The following is a 19,485-nucleotide window of genomic DNA, read 5'->3' as shown; positions in this document are numbered from 1 at the left end:
GGAGCCTGGGCGGGTTTGTAGAATGTGCGGGGCGGGGCCTCAGGGCGGGGCGGGGTCTCAGGGCGTCACTAGGCTGGGGCGTGGCCAACGGCGATGGCTGGCGTCAGCCGTCTCTGCCTTTCCCGTTTCCAAGTCCCTGCGCCCCCAGCTCCAGCGCAGTAAACAATGATTGCTGGGCGCACCACTGCAAAAAAGTCACTCTCACTTTCCGACCCGATGGCCGAGAGTCCAGCTTCTCCCCGTAGGTGTCTGGGTCCCCCGAGTGTCCCCAGAAACTGGATTTCAGAGTGATCGGGAGCTTGTCTCCCTGCGGGTTGAAGAAAAGCCGCGCACCCAGCCGCCCGCTGCCGGCCCGATTCGAGTGCCTCCGTACCTCAGCTTTTCAGCGATTGTGCTCCTTTCTCTTCTTAGTTGTAAATCTTCCACTCAGCCAGCTTTCCCGTGGTTCTGGGTGGTAGACGTTTTTGTCTTTTAGTTGTGTTTTTGAAATTGTTGTGTGAGGCAGCAGATTAGTTGTTTAACTATGCCGCCATCTTGGTTCCTCTCTCCCTTCTTTTCTTTTTGTTTTTCTTATGAGTCAGGAGAGCTAATAATTCTTTTTTTTAATATTCCAGTTTTTCTTTTTGTCTCCTCTTCTTTTGTTCTACAAGCTATTCCAGTGGTTTTATACTGTTAGCTCTTACATTTAGGTCTCTGACCCACTTTGAGTTTGTCTTGTATATGGCATGAGATATGGATCCAAATTCATTATTTTGCATGTGGGTAGTTAGTTGTCACAGAATCCTGTTGAAAAAGCTGTTCTTTCCTCATTAGACAGTTTTGGCACCAGTGTCAAAAATCAGTTGACCATAAGTGTATGGATTTATTTTTGAATTCTCAATTCTATTCCATTAATCTATGTGTTTATCTTTATGTCAGTACCGCATTGTTTTGATTTTTATAGCTTTGTAGCAAGTCTTAAAATTAGAAAGTGTGAATCCTCCAATTTTGTTTTTTCAAGATTGTTTTGGATAGCCTGGGTTCCTTGCAATTCCATATAAATTTTAGGATTAGTTTGTCCAATTTCTATAAAAAAGGCAGCCAGGTTAGTTGGTTTTAATGTATCTATATAATAAAAGCCTAAGTGACCCTTACAGCGGAATGACCAGAACTGGTTGTTATGATGCACACTGACCAACAGGGGGCAGCTGGGCACAGCTGGCGAGTGCAGCAGTGGTGGCAGGAGCCTCTCCCACCACCACTGCAGGCAGGCGGTAAGGAGCAAGGGGTCCCAGACTGCAAGGCCCCGAACTGCGAGAGGGATCCCAGACTGCGAGAGTGCGCAGGCTGGGCTGAGGGAACCTCCCACCCCCAGAGCATGAGTTTTGTGCACCAGGACTCTAGTATTTGATAAGAGGTATTTCCCTGATTAGGTTGACAGAATGACCATTAATAAGTCTGCAACTTTGCCCAATATGGAGTCTAGAGGTTCTCAGGAATTTGGAAATTTTGTCTAATATTGCTTGATATTGGAGCAACAAGACTGAGAGTAGAAGGCGTTGGAGAAAGCATGAGTCTGCAGCAAACCTAAGCTTAAACTGTGTTTAAGTCCTAGATCTGCCATTTAGATGCCATATGACCTTGTACAAGTCATTGACCTTCTTTACGCTCCAATTCGCAATCTGTAATGAGAATGGGAGCACTTATGTCAACACCGCTGTGCTGTGGGAACAAAAAACATGTGCACCACAGAGCCCAGAGAAAGGTGGGCTCCTGTGGGTGCTTGAGGAACTGTTGTAGCACATTCTTACAGGACTCACTGGCTTGGGAAGTGGCTGTAGGAGTCTTGTGGGCCTGGTGGCCAACTCCAACTGCCTGTCTGCTGCTGAAAAGATGACACTGAGATGTCCTCTTGAAAACTAGACCACTTCGTCGCCCACAGTGTCTCTTCATTTGCCACTCTTTGACAGGCAATAGTTCCTCCTGATAGATGCTCCATCAACTGATCTGAAAGCTGAATCTTTGGAAAAAAGACATCTACATGCTAACATCTGCAGAAGGAATGGAGCCCTTAAATCTGAGTAAGTCATGGGAGCAGGTATGAAAGACAGGATTACAAACTCCTTGGTGTCAAATATTACAGAATATTTCTATTCCATCACACCTAAAGCCACATGAATATCTCGCTATACAAATTAGAAAGAAATGAATGGCCACATGGCCACAGATTTCCCAAGGTACCATTCACCTTCTTCCTTGTTGACAAATCCAACCTCTATCTTCTAGGGAAAGGGCAGGAAAACAAAGTTACATTTCAGTTCCTAAAATCAAGTCATTTTCTCTGCTCTAAGAGAAAAAGACACCACCAACAGCATGGACCCAAGTCAGAATGATTTTTAAGTTCATGTCACTTGTTTATAATAAGATATCATATCATCCAGAGTTTCAAAAGTGACCTTGGGGGCTTGTGGTGGGCTGCTGGGAGCAGGAGTGGGTGATGTATGTGAACAGCTGGGGTCATGGCTTTGGCCAGGGTGCTGCCCTGCGTCACTCTGTGCAGGCGCAGGTCTGCTCCATGTCTGGCTACTGAAAGAACCAGTTCTCTTTTGACCCACAAAGTAATCCGACGGTGGGGCAAACTCAGGATCTCTTTCAGCCCGGAGATCTGACTGCCTCTTCGACCAGTACCCAAAGGAAAATTCTAGTAAAAATAAGAAAGAATGTTATTAGAACTGATGATTGAATGAGATGAATTTACTGTTATTACTTTTCAATTATTATATGTATTTCTTAAAAGCCACCTCAAATTCTCTGGAAAGCAAGGATAGCAATACAAAAATGTAGTATGAGGCACATGCAATGCCTACTGAAGTATAAGGAACCAAGCTAAGGGAGTGGCTACTTCCTGAAGGCCCAAGGTTCAAGAAAGGCTGTATAGAGAAGTCTGCAGACTCTGGAAACATTGCCAAAAAGGCACTAAAATTAAATTTAAGAGAGAAATACAGAAAAATTAAACAATCATTTGCTTGACATTATGTTGCAGGTACTTCACAACAAACACAAGTGTTGTCCTCTGAGTTTTAGACAAGAAGGAACTTGTCCAAATCTAAGTTGGTCTTTCATCTCTATTTCCAACTGAAATGTGCTAAAAACACAATACATTAAAATATCAAACATTCATAAATTTTGAAAGCAGTTCCTAAGAAATGACATTCCAAAACTGCAATGAGGCAGCATGAACTCTCTTCCAAGCACTTCAAAAAAAACAAAACGCTCATCCTTCGACATGATGCCTTATGGATCGTGGTCTTTTATAATCACCCTTTCTAGAGCTCCTGTTTATTTTATTTTTTTAATATATATTTTCTTGATTTTTTTACAGGGAGGATGGGAGAGGGATAGAGAATTAGAAACCTCTTGCACACTCCCTATTGGGTACATGCCCTTGACCGGAATCGAACCTGGGACCCCTGAGTCCGCAGGCCGACGCTCTATCCACTGAGCCAAACCAGTTAGGGATAGAGCTCCTGTTTATAAACAGCTGTCTGGGTATCAAGAAGAAACAAGTTCAAGGATCTGAAGAATTCTTTAAGACTCAAAGGACCACTAAAACTCATCAGAATCACATTTGGATCAGGAGAGCCAGAAAAATTTCCTGTGCAGGGCCCATTACTGGAGAGGTTTTTACACCTTGGAGCCACCCCCTCTTACCTTTTCCTCTGTCCCACTCCCGGACGTGTGGCACTCCGGGCCTGGTGTCCTTCCTCTCCTGAACGATGACTTCTACTTTGCTACGCTGGGCAGCAATAGGCGGAGTTGGCATGGCCTCTGGTTCTGGTGGCAAAGGCCCAATAACATTTCCATCTATTTCTGCAAGGGAATAAGACTTCATTATAATAAAGCTTAAAACTACTTAATTTTTTAAAAATAGAATATACTAATCCTGGGAGTAGAAGTAATGACCAGTATTTACTAAGCACCTACCATGTCCCAGGCAGTGGGCTAAGTACTTTGTATATAATAGTTCACTTGATTCTGTAACAACCCTAATAAAGCCAGTATTGGTGTTCCCATTTTATCCCCATTTTGTAGATGAGGAAAATTAAGCTCAGAAATACTGCACAAGTCAGAAGTGACAAGAATCAGGACTTAAACCCAAGCTGGATGGATTTCAAAGTATTTATATCCGCAGACCAACAATCAAAAGACCAGAAATCTCTGTTACTCAACTAAAGTAAATCTCAAACAAAGCAAGGGGGTTTGGGGTGATGAAGAGCTGGAGCCTGGCGACGGGCTGTAGGCTATTCAATTTGGGCCATATTTTAAATGAAAATGGATTTTTTAAAACACTTTGGTGACACTTCACAACTTGTGGAAATGATAGATGTTCCGGAGTAGAGCAAAAATAAACAACATACAAAGCTTAACATGTTACAGGGAGACAACAGTTATATAAAACTAAATGGATGATTTTTCAATTACTAAATGTTTCTGGTTTCCATTCAAAACCAAATTGAAAAAAAAAAGAAACACCCCAAAATTGAATTTCTGTTCAGAATTAGAAAATAGCCCATGGCTTAGCACAAGCTATTGTAAAGGCTGGAGGCTTCTATATGCCTCTAGCACCCATACTCCCCTTCTTCCTTTTGGGACCAGAATGCCCTGTTTCAGCTGGATACAAGGCACCTCCCCAGAGAGGCTGATCCCCAGCCTCCCTGCCTTATGGCTACTGGCCTCCCTGTGTTCTGGCCATTGGAATGTAAACACATAGGTTCTGCCTGACTTTTGACTCACATCCCCCAAAAGGAAGCTCATTCCCTTCCTTCTTTCCTCCTTCCCCAAGGCTGAATCATGAACAGGTGCTGGGGAGCAAGTTTCAACTGTTCAGGTTAGAGCAACCCTCTAGGAAATGACAGAAATGGCAAGACAGGAGGAAGCTGAAGACTGGATGGCCATCTGCGGCAGATCTACTACCTACCTGGACACCCACCACCTCTGAAATGTTAAAAGCGAGAAGCAGATTTCCCTCTAGTTTGAGGCAGTCTATGTAGGTCTCTTTGTCATGACAATTTGGCCCACACCAACATAACTCATAGAGTGAACTAGTTTGAAAACACTAGTTAACAGGGTTTCCAAGTGTTTTAACAGTCTTTTCATAAGCTGACCATAGTCATATTTGTAAATTATTTAATTCTCTGACTTTGTGTATTTCTTCTTTAAAATAAGTTACTATATAATCAACAAAAACTGTAGCCACAGCAAAACAAATTAGGTTAAACATGTACACAACTAAACTGTTCTGTTCTATGAAGTGACTCAATGTACTGTTAATGTCCTTATCTATAACCTAAATTATTCCCTAGAGTGTCATTCGCATCACACTGGTTATAAAAACTGCTCCTGTCAGTACCTTAGAAGTGCTTTCTTAATGGTTAATTTCTCAGCCTTATTACTAAGACATCAATGGAACTAAAATTTTTCCTTTTGAAGTTTATTAACATGAGCCATGACATACCTTTACTTTCTTCCTCTGCTCCATCATCTTTTGATATTTTCATCTTTTTTTGTCGAAGTTTGGCAAGTCTTGCTTCTAACATAGCCTTTCGCTTTTCTTTTATGTTTTCTCGTTTTGTTCTCTGGTCTGTTGTCTGAAGAGAACAGAAAATTATAAAATTATTTGCTTTAAGCCAAATTCATAATACTTCTTTTTAAAGAACGATAAAATAATTTTATTCTAAAAATAGACTAATTGATTTTCATGCCACCTCTAAGAAGCTATCCTTGAGATCATCAAAATGAAGACTCGTAAAGTATTCTCTTACACAAGGCCTCTGATGTTTTTGAATTTTAGAAAGCATTCACAGAGCATTCTGAAAGGTTGAAGATTCAAGAAAACGAACCAATTCTGTTCTACTCCTTAATCCCTCAAGCAACTTTCTATTTTCTTACCCAGAACACTCCAAAAATATATTAAAAACCAAATTTAAAATTACACAAGTTACTTCTGGGCAGCCATAATCTTAAACCTTGAAACACCAAAATAATATGGCAATTACAGTGATAAAACCTATAACTGTATTCTGAGTATCAATTTAAATCCCTAATTAATTTACTTGATTTTTTTGGTAGTATGGTCCAACAAGAAACCAACGGCTCAAATCTTTCTTTACATCAACTCTGAATTTAATTTATACCTGTTCACGCAGCATCTCTAAAGTTTTCATTTGCTTGTTTCTTAACTCTTTATCTCGGGCAAAGGCAAAATATCCAACACCAAGTTGCCGGGCCTCTGAAATAAGTCAAAATTACACGAGAGATTATAGATTTCCCTAATCAGTAAATTATATCCTACAAGAAATTTGGCAAAAAGAAATAAAGTGATATTTGGCATATGATTTGAAAAAGAAAAGGTAGATAAACAAAAAAGCAAGTTAGAAATAGTTTTCATCCTGTTTGCCAAGTGATAAACATAACAAAAATTCATTAATTTTCAGTCATAGACTATCTCCACTTCTCTTGGAGAACAAAACCTTAGATTAATAGACTCTCTGTTAAGATATTTCCAATATGAGTATTTTTTAGGCTATGAAGTAAACAAAGGGGATAGTTTCAATTTCCAAAGCAGCATCTTTTATTTCTACATAGGAACTGCTACTTTATGAATGAATACTTCCCTTTATGCTTGTCATTAGTTCAAGATAAAAGCATGATTTAAAAGCTGCAAGAGATTATACCATTTTCACGAATGTCTTCATAATGTATAGGCCCCATTGGCCTTTTCAGGGCCTCCCGTTCTTCTTCCTCCCATTGCTGGCGCTGAAGTTCTTTTCTCATGTCTTCAGATAGTAAGGTTTTTTCATTAGCGGGACTAACAAAACTAGTAGGAGAAAAGAGCAAAAACTATCTTTAGATAAGAGCTGTGAGATAGCAATGCTTCAGTTCATTAAACTGAATCATGAATCAGTACCTCTAATTGATAAAAAAGACAGTTCCTTACAGAGGTTTCTGACCCACCAGATCATTGGGAAATAGAGGAGAAAATATTTTCACCTTTTAAAAATCAAGCAGATTTGTTATATTAGCATAATGGAATCTTGCCTGCACTCAAGACAAACCACTTTCCTTCCCACCCTGGTCCGGGCTGAATGGAGGGAGGCAGTCCAGGCAGGGAGGAGGAAGTGCAGGCCTCCTCTGGATGGTCTCCCGTGCAGGGATGAGGAAGCTCCTTCACGCTGTGGCCTGGACTGTGCCTCGTGTTCTGAGATGGCTTAGGGATTCTGCCCTTCCTCCTTTGTGCCTAGCCCAGGCCCACCTGAACCTGGAGGACTTGGACAAGGTGGACCTTCTCCCAATACTCTGCACATAAAGCCTGCTCTTAGCAAGAGGAATTTTATTCCCTAGAATGTTTTAGCAAGTTATCTCTTAGGTGCCTTAGGCCTCACAGAAAAAGAAAATCTAGCTGTAAGGCCCTACTTCAAAATCCAAAGATGTATAAAGAAAACGTTAATGCCCTGGCCGGTTGCTCAATGGTTAGAGCATCCGCCCGCAGACCAAAGGGTCATGGGTTCAGGTCACAGGTTTGGATGCTGGTCAAGGGTGCATACCTCAGTTGCAGGCTCAATCCCCAGTCCCCACTTGGGGCGCGTGTGGGAGGCAACCAACCGATGTGTCTCTTTCACATCAATGTCCCCCCACCCCACCCCCCGCCATCTCCTCCTTCCCCTCTAGTCTCTCTAAAAAAAAGGAAAAAAATATATATATTGGGGTGAGGGTTAAATAAAAAAAGAAAAAGTTAATAAGCTAACTGCCTCCCTGCCCCCGACTTGCTGTGGAATAACCAAGTGTATATCTTAAACACCTTTCTCCACAAAGCTTTGTTGGTTGATTTGGTCTAGCTTATTCTATATTTGTTACTCTGTAATTAGACATCCTTCCAAGTACAGGCATACTTCACTTTATTGTGTTCCGCTTTATTGCACTTGCAGATATTGTGTTTTTTACAAATTCAAAGTTTGTGGCAACCAAGCACCAAACAAGTCTATTGGTGTCATTTTTCCATACTTCTTTCCTCCTTTTCCTCTTTTTCAAAGCCATGTGTCTCAGTTTTGGTTTTTTTGTGTGTGGTTGCCATTAACTTTATGAAAAAGTTGCATATACATAATTTTTCTTTCTTTTGAGTACATCTGATTTTTTTAGACATAATGCTATTGCACATTTATTAGACTTTAGTATAGCATAAACATAACTTTGATATGCAATGGGAAACCAAAAACTTTGTGTGACTTGCTTTATTGTGATACTCACTTTATTGTGGTGGTGTGGAACTAAACCCACAATAGCTCTGGAGTATGCCTGTAAACAGATATAGCTCTAACTCATCCCTTTTAGTAGCTACATGCTAACTCATCCCTTTTAGTAGCTACATGATATGGAGCATCCATTCAGGCTGTTCCCTGAGTGTGAATTATGTGTGTATGTGTACACTAACCATGAATAAGTGCTTCGGCAAATATTCTTATACATAAAAAAAAGATCTCCTTACTGGAGCACTAAAGATAATTGATAATTGACTAAAGATAGACTTGCCCACTAACCTAGCCCTGTGTCTGCATTTCAGACCTGGGCAAAACTTTCCATATAACACACTTACAGCCTCCCCTGAAGATTTTTATCCATCTCCAGCAGATGTGGCAAATCCTTTTTCATGCAGCGCCGGGATCGCCCTAAGGAATCCACATAGTCCACCCTGAAATAAAAGTGAAAAGATGTGAATGCTTTGTACAGGACATATAGTTCCCTAAGTTAGGAAGTTGGTACACAGTAAAAAATTAACGTAGGGCTTACAACCAAGAAAACCCCCCAATCTGAGAAACTATCACTGATAACATGCTTCTTAAAGTTAAAAGTCAACACACAATAAACACATTGTGCCCTTTATTAAATCTTAGTTTTAGAAAATGCAGAAAATGATTGATCATGTATGTTTCTAATTTCAAAGATAAATACCCATACAGATCCTTGCTGCCACATCTCAGAACTTACTTTAGGAAATTCCAAATAGTTTATCAGCATCATAACTTTGCTTTGAACCAGACTCTAATTTAATTTCCCCAGTCTTCCCAAATCTGACACTTTACTTTTTCCTCTTTTTCTTCTAATTGGTATGATTCTTCCCAATGAATTAGAAATTTATTTCTTAATATAAGTCACAGTATTTTGGAAATCTTTTTAATTAGGAGGAAGCCAAGCAACACACTCTTTGTACCAAAAAGCACCTCATCAGTAGGCCAGTCTGTTATCTTTTATCATTCGTTCCTCTTTCCTAATCTTGTCCAAACTAGATAGTAGTTAGAGAAGTCAGGCAGAGAGCAAGGCAGATGAAACACTTAGACTTTTCACAACAGGTAATATGGACAGATTTTCATGGAAAACATTTCATTTGCATTATGATGCAATAGATTTTATTTTTATAATTATGGGCAGGGAATTTCCCACAGACTTCGGTAGGGGACAAAAACACAGAAAGAGGCCAGTACTGCTGGTGGACCAACTCAATGTCAGATTCCCATGTATGTGACCTGACTTTTGTCAGCAATTTCTTTCTTTTCACACATGTGATTCCAATTGTCAGTCCATGATTTAAAATCTGAATGTTTGGGAATCCTTGCTACAGTCCTAAAGCTGATTAGCACAAGAAATAAAACCTCCAACTGCTGAAAGCAGTTTCTTTCTTTTTTTTCTTCTTTTCCTTTTTTTAAAAATGAATGGAGGAAGAATACCATCTAGCCAGATGTCTAAATAATTATTTACACTATTTTTGCAGAAACATTTTCCACCACCTGGAATTTAACTACTGAAAGGATTTTACAAGCAGTTACAATTTTAGAGCCTAATTCAAAAACAAAAAGTGTCAGAACTGCTTGCAGTGTGTCTTCCTTTTCCATATAGTGGCAGTGACACCTTCAACTGCCCTCCAAACTCTTCAAATCACTGACAAATTGCTATAATCTTACAGGCATTAATAAGGAAAAGAAAAAGGCACTAAACCTTTCAAAGGAGATGGGATTTCGGCTATGAAAAGCAATCATAGGCTATTCTGTTTCTGGAGAAGGCCTCCGAGAAACATGCAGATCTTGTCAAAATAGAATAGATGGGATATGCAAGATAATAGCAACTGCTCTATGTAATCAGACACTGAGCAAGCTCTCGGGGAAACAATTACTTGAGGCATCAGAGTAACACAAGACCTCAGTCATGTCATCTTCAAAGAACAATGGGGGAAGCTAAAGCACATGCCCATGAAATGCTTCACTAATAACAGCAGGCAGGATGTTGAAAGTATCAAAGTTTGCCTCAATTATTTTTCTGTTACTGAGGCCAGTTACCCTATATAATAAAGAGGTAATATGCAAATTGACTGTCACACCCTTGCACAAGATGGCCTGCAGGGGAGGGCAATTAGGGGCTACCAGGCTGGCAGGCGAGGGCAGTTGGGAGGGACCAGGCCTGCAGGGGAAGGCAGTTGGGGGTGACCACACCTGCAGGGGAGGGCAGTTGGGGGCAGGTGGGTGGGACCAGGCCTGCAGGGGAAGGCAGTTGGGAGGGACCAGGCCTGCAGGGGAGGGCAGTTGGGGGCAGGTGGGTGGGACCAGGCCTGCAGGGGAGGGCAGTTGGGGGCAATTGGGCCAGCAGGGGAGCAGTTAGGCATCAATAAGGCTGACAGGGGAGTGGTTAGGGCATTGGTCAGCAACTCATTAGTCAACAGAGCTGCGGTTTGCTGACCACTGGGTTAGGGGGTCGGTCCTGTGGGATCAGGCCTAAACCGGCAGTCAGACATCCCTCATGGGGTCCCAGATTGGAGAGAGTGCAGGATGGACTGAGGGACAACCCCCGCCACCAGTGCACAAATTTCGTGTACCGGGCCTCTAGTGTGTCAATAATAAAGAAAAGGTAAGACCCAAAGGAGCAGGGAAGATTTAAGTGCTGCCAGAGTTCAAGGGAAGAATTACTAAGAATGAAGCAGCACTGATAGAAGAGACTGCATTACATGTGCTTCTCTCTTGGTTACTTACAGCAAGCATGTAGCCAGATAATCTCCCTCAAATATAAGTTTTTAGAAGGTAGGTAAAAAGACACCTGTTCTATCCCAACACACATGTTTTATCTGGACCGATGTGGACACCCTCACAAGTATGAAGAGGTGCAATCTATGCTCCAGAACAGAGACTGCTCTCTTCAACTCATAAATGACCCCTGTCCACTGGTCCCAAAGCTGACAAAAGTCGCCAAATGCTGCAAACAATCCTAAGCAGTTCCTGACAAAGACCCCATGATGAGGAGATATTTGAGCCTTGAAGAGAAGATAGGTGGGCTCTGCACAGGCATGAGGGTGGGCAAGCAGAGTTAGTTACTACCAGGATGTTTTCATAGGGTCAGTGCGTCTCTACATGGTTTTAAGCTCTTACAAACAAGTTTCTAAACAGCATTTTAAGTAGAGAATATCATCAGAATGGAATTTGCATTCTGGACTTATTGAAACATTGGTCTCTTTGTAAGGAAACAAGATTGGTTTCCCCATTATTCACCTACATGTAGGTAAAATTCAGAATAATTTCAGTAAGAAAGATTTACAAAATGTCTGCTTATACTCCAGAGACAGCAGTTTCTTGGGTATTCTAAAATACTCTTACTTTGTGAAGAAAGTTTAAGGCAAACAATCAGGGGAAGTAGGCATTGACATCACTGTGTTAGAGGTGAGGAAAGTGAGCCTCAGGTTGGTGAGGAACTTAATCAAGGTCCCATTGCCAGGGAAAGGTAGAGCTGGTGCTATCCAGGTCCAAGTCCACAATGCCTTTATTAAATTGCCAGAAAATGTCACAGCCAGAGTAAGGCTTACTAGAAACAGAGATCACCACTGCCTGGACAAATGACTCTCCATGAAGTCTGAATGAGGACATGGGTAGCAAAGGGACATGCTTCTGACTAAGCAACTCTTTCACATCAATGCCTCCTACACCTGGCACAGTGCTTGGCACAGAGCAAGAGCTCAGTCTTTATTTGTAATTATTTCTTCATTGGAGCTACTGTTTCTACATCTGTAAATCCAATCTTACTTCAAGTGGAGTCTCAAAAGAAAAAAGAAAAAAACTAAAGAAGGATAAAGAGAAATGGTTTGTTAACAACCAAATGAAATCACTCTTAAAAGGTAAACACAAGTCTGACAATGTTAATATGATCAAATCACGTAATATCACCAACCATTCTTCACTGGGGTCCTGGGGAGGAGGTATATCTGTTTCAGAAAGATTTTCTTCATCCTCATCTCTTTCTCCTGCCTTTCTAGAATCTCGATTGGCACCAAATGACTCCATTTCTTTGTGCTTGTCTATCATCTTCTGCGTGAAATCCACAAGGTACATATCCTCCACTTCTTCATCTAGGACATAAAAATCAATTATCAGATTCTTGACATCAAAGACAAAAACCACACATGGAATGGATATGAAGCAGTCACAGTCATTGATGGGTGGCTTCACATCCCTGAAGATTCACTAGTTGATGACTCCACCCCCTGGAACACTTACAAAGACAAAGCCACCTCAGGATCTGCCAGGGAAGTTATTAATAGGCCATTGGAAACATACACCTTGCAAAAAGTCTTTAAAAAGCCTGAAGTTTCTGCTGCTTTGTCAATACACTGAGTAAGCAATACTGTCTCAGAATGTCATTTTAAGATAACAAAACCATTTGATTTCAAGAGGCTCATACAGCCAATTACATACTACAGAAGGAGAAGTGCATTTCTCATGTAGTCAGACCAAAACAATAGACCTCTCTAATCAGGTGATCTGTATCACTTAATCCTAATTATATTGTTATGGTATGATAAGTGTTTTAAGGGTCATGACATAGGTAAATAATCATCTAAATTCTTTTCAATCCAATGAACAGCACTTTCAGACAAGACATGTTGCCAGGATCTACAGGACATACAGAAATGTGGGAGATGCTATCTTCCTCAGGACTTAAGATCTACTTGAGCTAAAACATATAATGAAAAGTTAAATAGCAATCCACAACTTAATTTAACCCAGGATGTCTGATGTATTCACAAATAATGTTGACGTGAAGTTTCCCTGTGTGGGATTTCAGATACAGTCACCTGAGTCTTTTTGTCTGAGATGGAAGAGATATTGGGTTCCCTAGAACCAGGTACCCGTATTATACCACTGGACAGGGAAGAATAACGGAAGCTCCAAAACTTAATTTGTCCAAATATGTAAGCCCAATATCAGGAGGTGGGCTTGCGGTTTGGACAGAACCAAATCCCTATAAGCATACTCTTTTGGACCTGAATCCCATATTAACAATACAAGTAAAGTTTGAATCAAAAAAGACTTGAACTTTTTCTTAATAAAGGCTTTTCCAGACAATAAAATTTTTTTAAAGGCCACAAAATGCCTCAACTGGAAAAGAGGTGTACTTTCTCAGAACTGAGTTACAAGACACATAATACTGAGGATACCTGGTTAATGGCCAACCTACTGCTGCTTCAAGAAGGCAAAGCCTCTCCTCATGGCCCCTAGCTTTGGCGTTTCCGATCTCCCCATGCTGATTGCCTGCCATGCAGGGAACATGGCCTGTTGTCTAAGAAGAGGGAGCTCGGCTGGGTGAGCAGCCCATGATCGGGGTCCAGCCACCTCTCTCCTGATGCCCTGCTGCTCCCCTTCCTAGCCCCTCAGCCACACCAGGCTGCCCTGCCAACTCTGGCCCTCTCCTCCCTCTGCTGATCTGCTCTCACCACCCTCCCCCTTTCTGTTTTAAAAGCCCTATTAGAGCCTGACTTCTCTCTAAACACTTCCACATATGCCTCCTTTGTAAACTGCTTTGCAAACATTCTTCTACTGTTCTCTAGCAGTAGCTTGGGTTTTCTTTCTCTGGGGGGGTATGAGGAAGGTGATTATCTCTTTTTATTATTATCATTTAAAAAGCACTCATAAGCACATCACACAAAAAATAGAAGAGAAAAATAGAGCAATAGCAAACAACCCTATCACCTTGATACAGCCATAATTCCTTTGTTCTTTACACAGCTGTAATTGTTCATAATTGTGGCCTATTTAGAACTTGTTTCCTAACTTTACTTTGTTCTGTACCATTTCCCTCTACTGATGACACCCTCCCCCCTCTTTAAGGCAGAGAATCTGGCATATATTGTACTTGCTTGTTCCCTCAAAGCACCTAACATATGCCCTGAACCCACTAGGCAATTGGAAAATTATTGCTAATTTTATCTCTGGCACAGAAAATAAGCAGCTCGATTTTTAAAATTTCTCCTTATTCTTAGTTATTTACAAATAACGAAATACCATAGGGATGTATGAAGTATAGAAAATAAAGAAGTATAAATAATTTTTTACCTATAAAGTCTCCTTTGGTCATTTTTTCATATAATTTAGCTTTTTCTTCCAATTTTTCCCTTGGAGAAAACAGAACAAGTATTAGAAATGTCTTATTAACTGACGTGCCTGAAAAGACTGCTCCACCCTCGACTTCACAGCTGGCAGCCAGGGAAGGAAGGCCCCGATCGGCCCTGATTGCTGGTCAGGCCTAGGGACCCTACCCGTGCACCAATTTCATGCACTGGGCCTCTAGTTAATAGATAATATATAATAGATAATACTATTTTATCAGTGTGGTTATATAGAAGAATGTCCTTGTTAGAAGATATATGTCAAAATATGTAAAGGTAAAGTATAATGCTTAACAAAGTTTCTCTATACACACGATAGAAAGAGAATGTAGAAAGATGTTTATTTGTTAACTTAGGTGAAGAGTATTAGAATGTTCTTTGTATTTTTCTTTCAATTATTCTGTTGATTTAAAGTTTTTCATATTAAAAAGTTGGGGGAGCCCTGGCTGGTGCATTCAGTGGTTAGAGCGTTCACCCTAGGGCCCAAGGGTCTCAGGTTTGATTCCTGGTCAAGGGCACATACCTAGTTGCAGTTCGCTCCCTGCCCACACTCAGGGCATGTGCAGGAGGCAACTAATCCATGTGTTTCTCTCACATCGATGTTTCTCTCTTTCCTTCTCTCTCTCTCTCTCTCTCTCTCTCTCTCTCTCTCTCCCCCTCCCCCCCTCCCTCCCTCCCTCCCTCCTACTCTCTCTGAAAAGCAATGGAAAAAATATCTTCAGGTGAGGACTAAAAAGTTTGGGGAAAAATTTAGTTTTTAAATGCTAACCTCATATGCCCCTAGCCCAGAACCACACTCCCATGCCCTTCTTAAGATCCATGATCTTAGTGCCTAAAAGAGGCTCTAAGTGGAACTGAGGTTATGTCTTATCTTCTTCTAAGATTGTAAATACATCTGCAAATCACATTATTTTTAGAGTCTATTTTATAGTTACAGAGTATTTGGCTAGAAAGATTATAAAAATTTAAATTGTAAATAAAAAAAGAATAAAAGTTGAATTTTCATTTCTTGGCTTGGGCAGCTTCAGTGATAACTACACTGACCAGAGTCTAGCTTTACCTTGCTTTGTCTAAAGTCTTCTGTTCCTCAATCTTCTGTTCCGCATCCTTCTCAGCGCGATTTGAAACTCCTGCATTCTGTTTGTTCCAGATACTTGGTTTCTGGAGAATTTAAAAAACAAAACAGAACCACCAAATGGCTGCAAAACATCTCTATTTGTACATCAGAAAAAAAAAAAAAAGGACCATCAGATCTTATGAATCAATGGAGATAACTAGATCTTCTGACAGCCAGCTTATGTCCTGCAAATAGAGTATACATGGCAAAGCTGGAGTAAAAAGAAAAGCCCTGAATTATATAAAAAGTTTCTTTATACACTGCATAGGGTTACTTCTTTATCTTTTATCTCCTGAATGACTCAAGACTATAATGAAAATATATTACAAATAATTAGTAATACAAATAATAGATACCATTACTTATAAAACTGGAAAACAACTCCTACAAACCCTGATATTTTTTGCTATATTTCTATATTATCTGTTTGTCTCTGTCTGGATTTATAACACATATGTAACTAGATAATCTTCCACAAGAATGTAACAAACCACTTACTAAGAGAATGTACTTTTCTCAAACAAGTACTAAAGAATTAGAGCATTAAAAGGTGCTTTCCCCTAGCTAGTTTTGCTCAGTGGATAGAGTGTCAGCCTGTGACTAAAGGGTCCTGGGTTTGATTCCGGTCAATGGCACATGCCCAGGTTGCAGGCTCGATTCCCAGTAGGGGGTGTGCAGGAAGCAGCCGATCAATGATTCTCTCATCATTAATGTTTATATCTCTCTCTCACTCTCCATTCCTCTCTGAAATAAATAAACAGTTTTTAAATTAAAAAATGAACAGTTTTTAAATAAATAAATATACATATATATGTATATTTTAAAAATATACATATAAAAATAGACATATATATCTTTTTAAAAGGTGCTTTTGAATAACCTTACTAATTTCTATTTTAATATTTAAGACATCTCATGCAGATATTCAAATACAAGACAGGAATTTTTCCTTAATATTTATATGACCACACACACTTAAAAAAAACAAAACTCCCAACCTCTCTCCTGGCATTATTTCAGATCAATGGAGATAATTAGACCTTATTTTTACCTTATTAGTTGTTTTTGGTTTTCCCAAAACTCCAGAATCTTTTAGAAGTTTTTCTTGTTTGAATTCTTCTTGTTTTCGAAAGAGTTCGGCCTTAAGGTCTACCAACTAAAATAAAACCAATAAACAAACAAAAACATTTATTTAATTCTATGACTGACTGGATTTCTCACTTATTATAATTCTCAAAGCAAGATCCCAAGTTCCTATAAATGGACAAAAATTGATACAAAATTAAAAGTTTACATGTAGAAACCAATCTAAAAGAAAACAGTCATATTTCATCCTAGCTCTGTTGGAAATGTACTTATACTCTAACTTTCAACAGTCAAAGGCTTTTTTCTGGGCAAAGGGAGATTGATAAATCAAAGTAAATAAAGTCGGCATCTTTTAGCTAACATTAAACACCTTTCTAATTGGCACTGTACTTGGCTTTTATATATGATATAATCTCATGTGATCATCACAATTTATTATTGCTATAGGGAAATTTCTTTGTTTAGCAACTATTTGAGTCCCCAGTATGTACCTGGCACTTAACACTGAAGAGTGGGATACAAACATGAATTAGACATACTCCGGCCTCATATGAAGCCTACAATCTAAGAAGAAAGGAAACCTATAATACCAGTAAGAAGTAATTAATGCTCTAAGAGTGGTAGAAAGTAGCATAAAAGTTCAGGTAAGGGAGCATTTCCTTCTGTCCAGGGTGATCAGAAGCAGCCTGGAGCTGAACTTTAAGATAGGCAGATTTCAACAGCCAAACATAAAGTGGAATGAGTGAATGGTAAGAATGCTTCCAAGTCTGTTTTAGTATCTTCCAGAAACTCTCAAGTTCAACTCAATCACAGGGTTCAAGAGCAGGGAAGGCCAGGGCAAAGGAAACAGCACAACTGACTGAATACCCAGGTCTAGCCCTCAGCTGTATCAGTCACCACTGTCTACTCTGCACAAAAGGACATAATGGCAGTTTCCTTTTTAGGGATCTGGTACAGTTGCTTATACACGTGGGCGTTTGTAAATCAACTTATAAAGCACAGCATCATGGACTGAATTTTAAGGGAAACCAAAATGATTAAGTCCAAATGGAAGAAATCAATTGAAAAGTAGCCTTAGCTGGAATAATGCAAAGGGCAGTTCTTCCCAGGACCTAATATTCTAAATTTAATAAAATTAAAAGCCTTTCACCTTTTCTTCTAAGCTCTTAACCACATCAATTACCTAGCCACACATTTTCCTATTCTACAACTTTTGAATTTTAAAAGGAAGCTACTCAGAAAATTTTCAATTCCCAGCTGGCCTTCCTATTATTATCATTGCTAATTTTAAGCTGTTAGGATAGGATAACTTTAACATTTATAATTTTTTTTTTATTCTTAACCCTCAAACATAATAACTAATACCAATTTTCAGTGTGAGATGAGGAAATGGGATTCAAATACTGGGACATGTAGATTTTTCCTTATACTTCCCTTGCATCCTAATAACTCTGCAGTAAATTCAAGATTAAACCAAAGGTTAGGCAATGTGTTCTGATATAATGAAAAAGGCAACCAAACTGAGTGAGCCAGCTCTATCACCAAGAATTCTGTATATAAGCTGGGAATGCCACTGCATCTTTGTACTTCCTCATGTATAAAATGGGGATCTTACCAGCACCTACTTTGGGAGAAGTCGATGAGACCGTGCATATAAAGTGGTGGCACTAAAATAAGTACACAGAACAGATTTTCTTCCTAGAAGTAGCTAACTTTAAAAAAAAGGCCTCTTGCCCAGCAGCGTGGCTCAGCGGTTGAGCTTCGACCTATGAACCAGGAGGTCCCGGTTAGATTCCCGGTCAGGGCACATGCCTGGGTTGCAGACTCGATCCCCAGTGTGTTGCATGCAGGAGGCAGCCGATCAATTACTCTCTCTCATCATTGATGTCTGTCTGTCTGTCTCTCTCCCTTCCTCTCTAAAATTAATAAAAAAATATTTATTAAACAAACAAAAAACAGCCTCTTACACCCTGTGAGACCTGACAGCATCCAGGCACCGCGTCATCCTGCTCTGCATTAACAACGATTTAGTTCCTGGTCAGGGGAAAGGCCACACTGGTGTTTGGGAGACCTTCCTGGTGTCTGGGTGGGAGAACCAGGAAGGGGGATGTGTGTGCTCAGCAAGCACAGGCCCGGGCTCCCCCTCGACCGGCAGGAAGGCGGGCTGGCAAGGAGGCCTGGACTGGGTGTCTCAGTGGGAGGCCGGGAGATTCCTGACAGAGGAAAGACACCAGGCTCAGGTGCGTGTCTGAGGGGGAAGCCCGGTCCGAGGGCACATCCGAGGTGGGAAGCCAAGTTCGGGCTCCGGTAGGTAAGCAAGCTGGTCCGGTTTCCCGTCGGAGAAAAGCCAAGTCCGGTTCCGGTTTGAGGGGCGGCCGGGTCTGGGTCCCCGAGTTCAGAAACAAGCCAGGCCAAGATTCTTGGGGGCCGGAAGAACTCGGAACCCGTGGCATCCTCTCTACCCGCACTCACCGAGGAGGCCGTGACGTCCAGGGGCTTTTTCCTTCGGTCCATGGTGGAGCCAGAGTGTCCCAGCACAAACTGAATCCTTCCCAAGTCCCCGCTGGGTTCTAAGCCCGCCTCCGGCGCAACCGGAAGTGTCTATTATTAGAGCGACGCTGCGTTTACGACGCTGGCGCCAAGTGAGGAAGGTCGTGATGTGACGCAAACGCGCCTGTCACCATTTTAAGAAGGTCAGGATGCCCGGGGTGAAGCTAACTACGGAGGCCATCTTGAGTGCGGAAGATGGAAAGGATAGTTAGGCGCCATGTTGAGAAGGTCTCGTAACTTGGGCGCTAACGGCGCCATCTTGAGTGGGTCATTTAGGCGC

General features: G+C 40.8%; 1 protein-coding gene across 2 annotated transcripts; it reads right to left on the bottom strand.

Moving 5' to 3' along the window:
- Positions 1-548: 548 nt before the first annotated feature.
- On the bottom strand, positions 549-19,227 carry CCDC174 (coiled-coil domain containing 174). 2 transcript variants are annotated; one of them, XR_008558913.1, is made up of 12 exons: positions 19,128-19,227; positions 16,621-16,725; positions 15,513-15,613; positions 14,400-14,458; positions 12,238-12,415; positions 8,630-8,725; positions 6,714-6,856; positions 6,174-6,268; positions 5,495-5,627; positions 3,691-3,849; positions 1,800-2,680; positions 549-1,661 (listed from the first exon to the last, which is right to left on the bottom strand). XR_008558913.1 is itself a non-coding variant. In XM_028127937.2 (11 exons), exons 1-11 carry the CDS (start codon positions 19,167-19,169, stop codon positions 2,382-2,384), a joined length of 1,410 nt encoding a protein of 469 aa, XP_027983738.2. In that variant the 5' UTR covers positions 19,170-19,227; the 3' UTR covers positions 549-2,381. The 2 variants fall into 2 exon arrangements, 1 of the variants encoding a protein (XP_027983738.2); XM_028127937.2 differs by having other exon boundaries at positions 549-2,680.
- Positions 19,228-19,485: the final 258 nt, after the last annotated feature.

This window comes from Eptesicus fuscus, chromosome 18 (assembly GCF_027574615.1).
Source record: "Eptesicus fuscus isolate TK198812 chromosome 18, DD_ASM_mEF_20220401, whole genome shotgun sequence".
Taxonomy (NCBI): Eukaryota; Metazoa; Chordata; class Mammalia; order Chiroptera; family Vespertilionidae; genus Eptesicus; species Eptesicus fuscus.
This window is presented reverse-complemented; position numbering and strand designations above follow the sequence as displayed.

What these genes read in the sequence shown, in the direction of transcription:
- CCDC174 (XM_028127937.2), bottom strand. Translation starts at nt 19,169, where the DNA reads ATGGACCGAAGGAAAAAGCCCCTGGACGTCACGGCCTCCTCG. An exon ending in AAGACTTTAGACAAAGCAAG is followed by an intron (nt 14,459 to 15,512) that starts GTAAAGCTAGAC and finishes GTTTTCTCCAAG; the next exon opens with GGAAAAATTGGAAGAAAAAG. An exon ending in AGCAGAGGAAGAAAGTAAAG is followed by an intron (nt 3,850 to 5,494) that starts GTATGTCATGGC and finishes ATTCCCTTGCAG; the next exon opens with AAATAGATGGAAATGTTATT.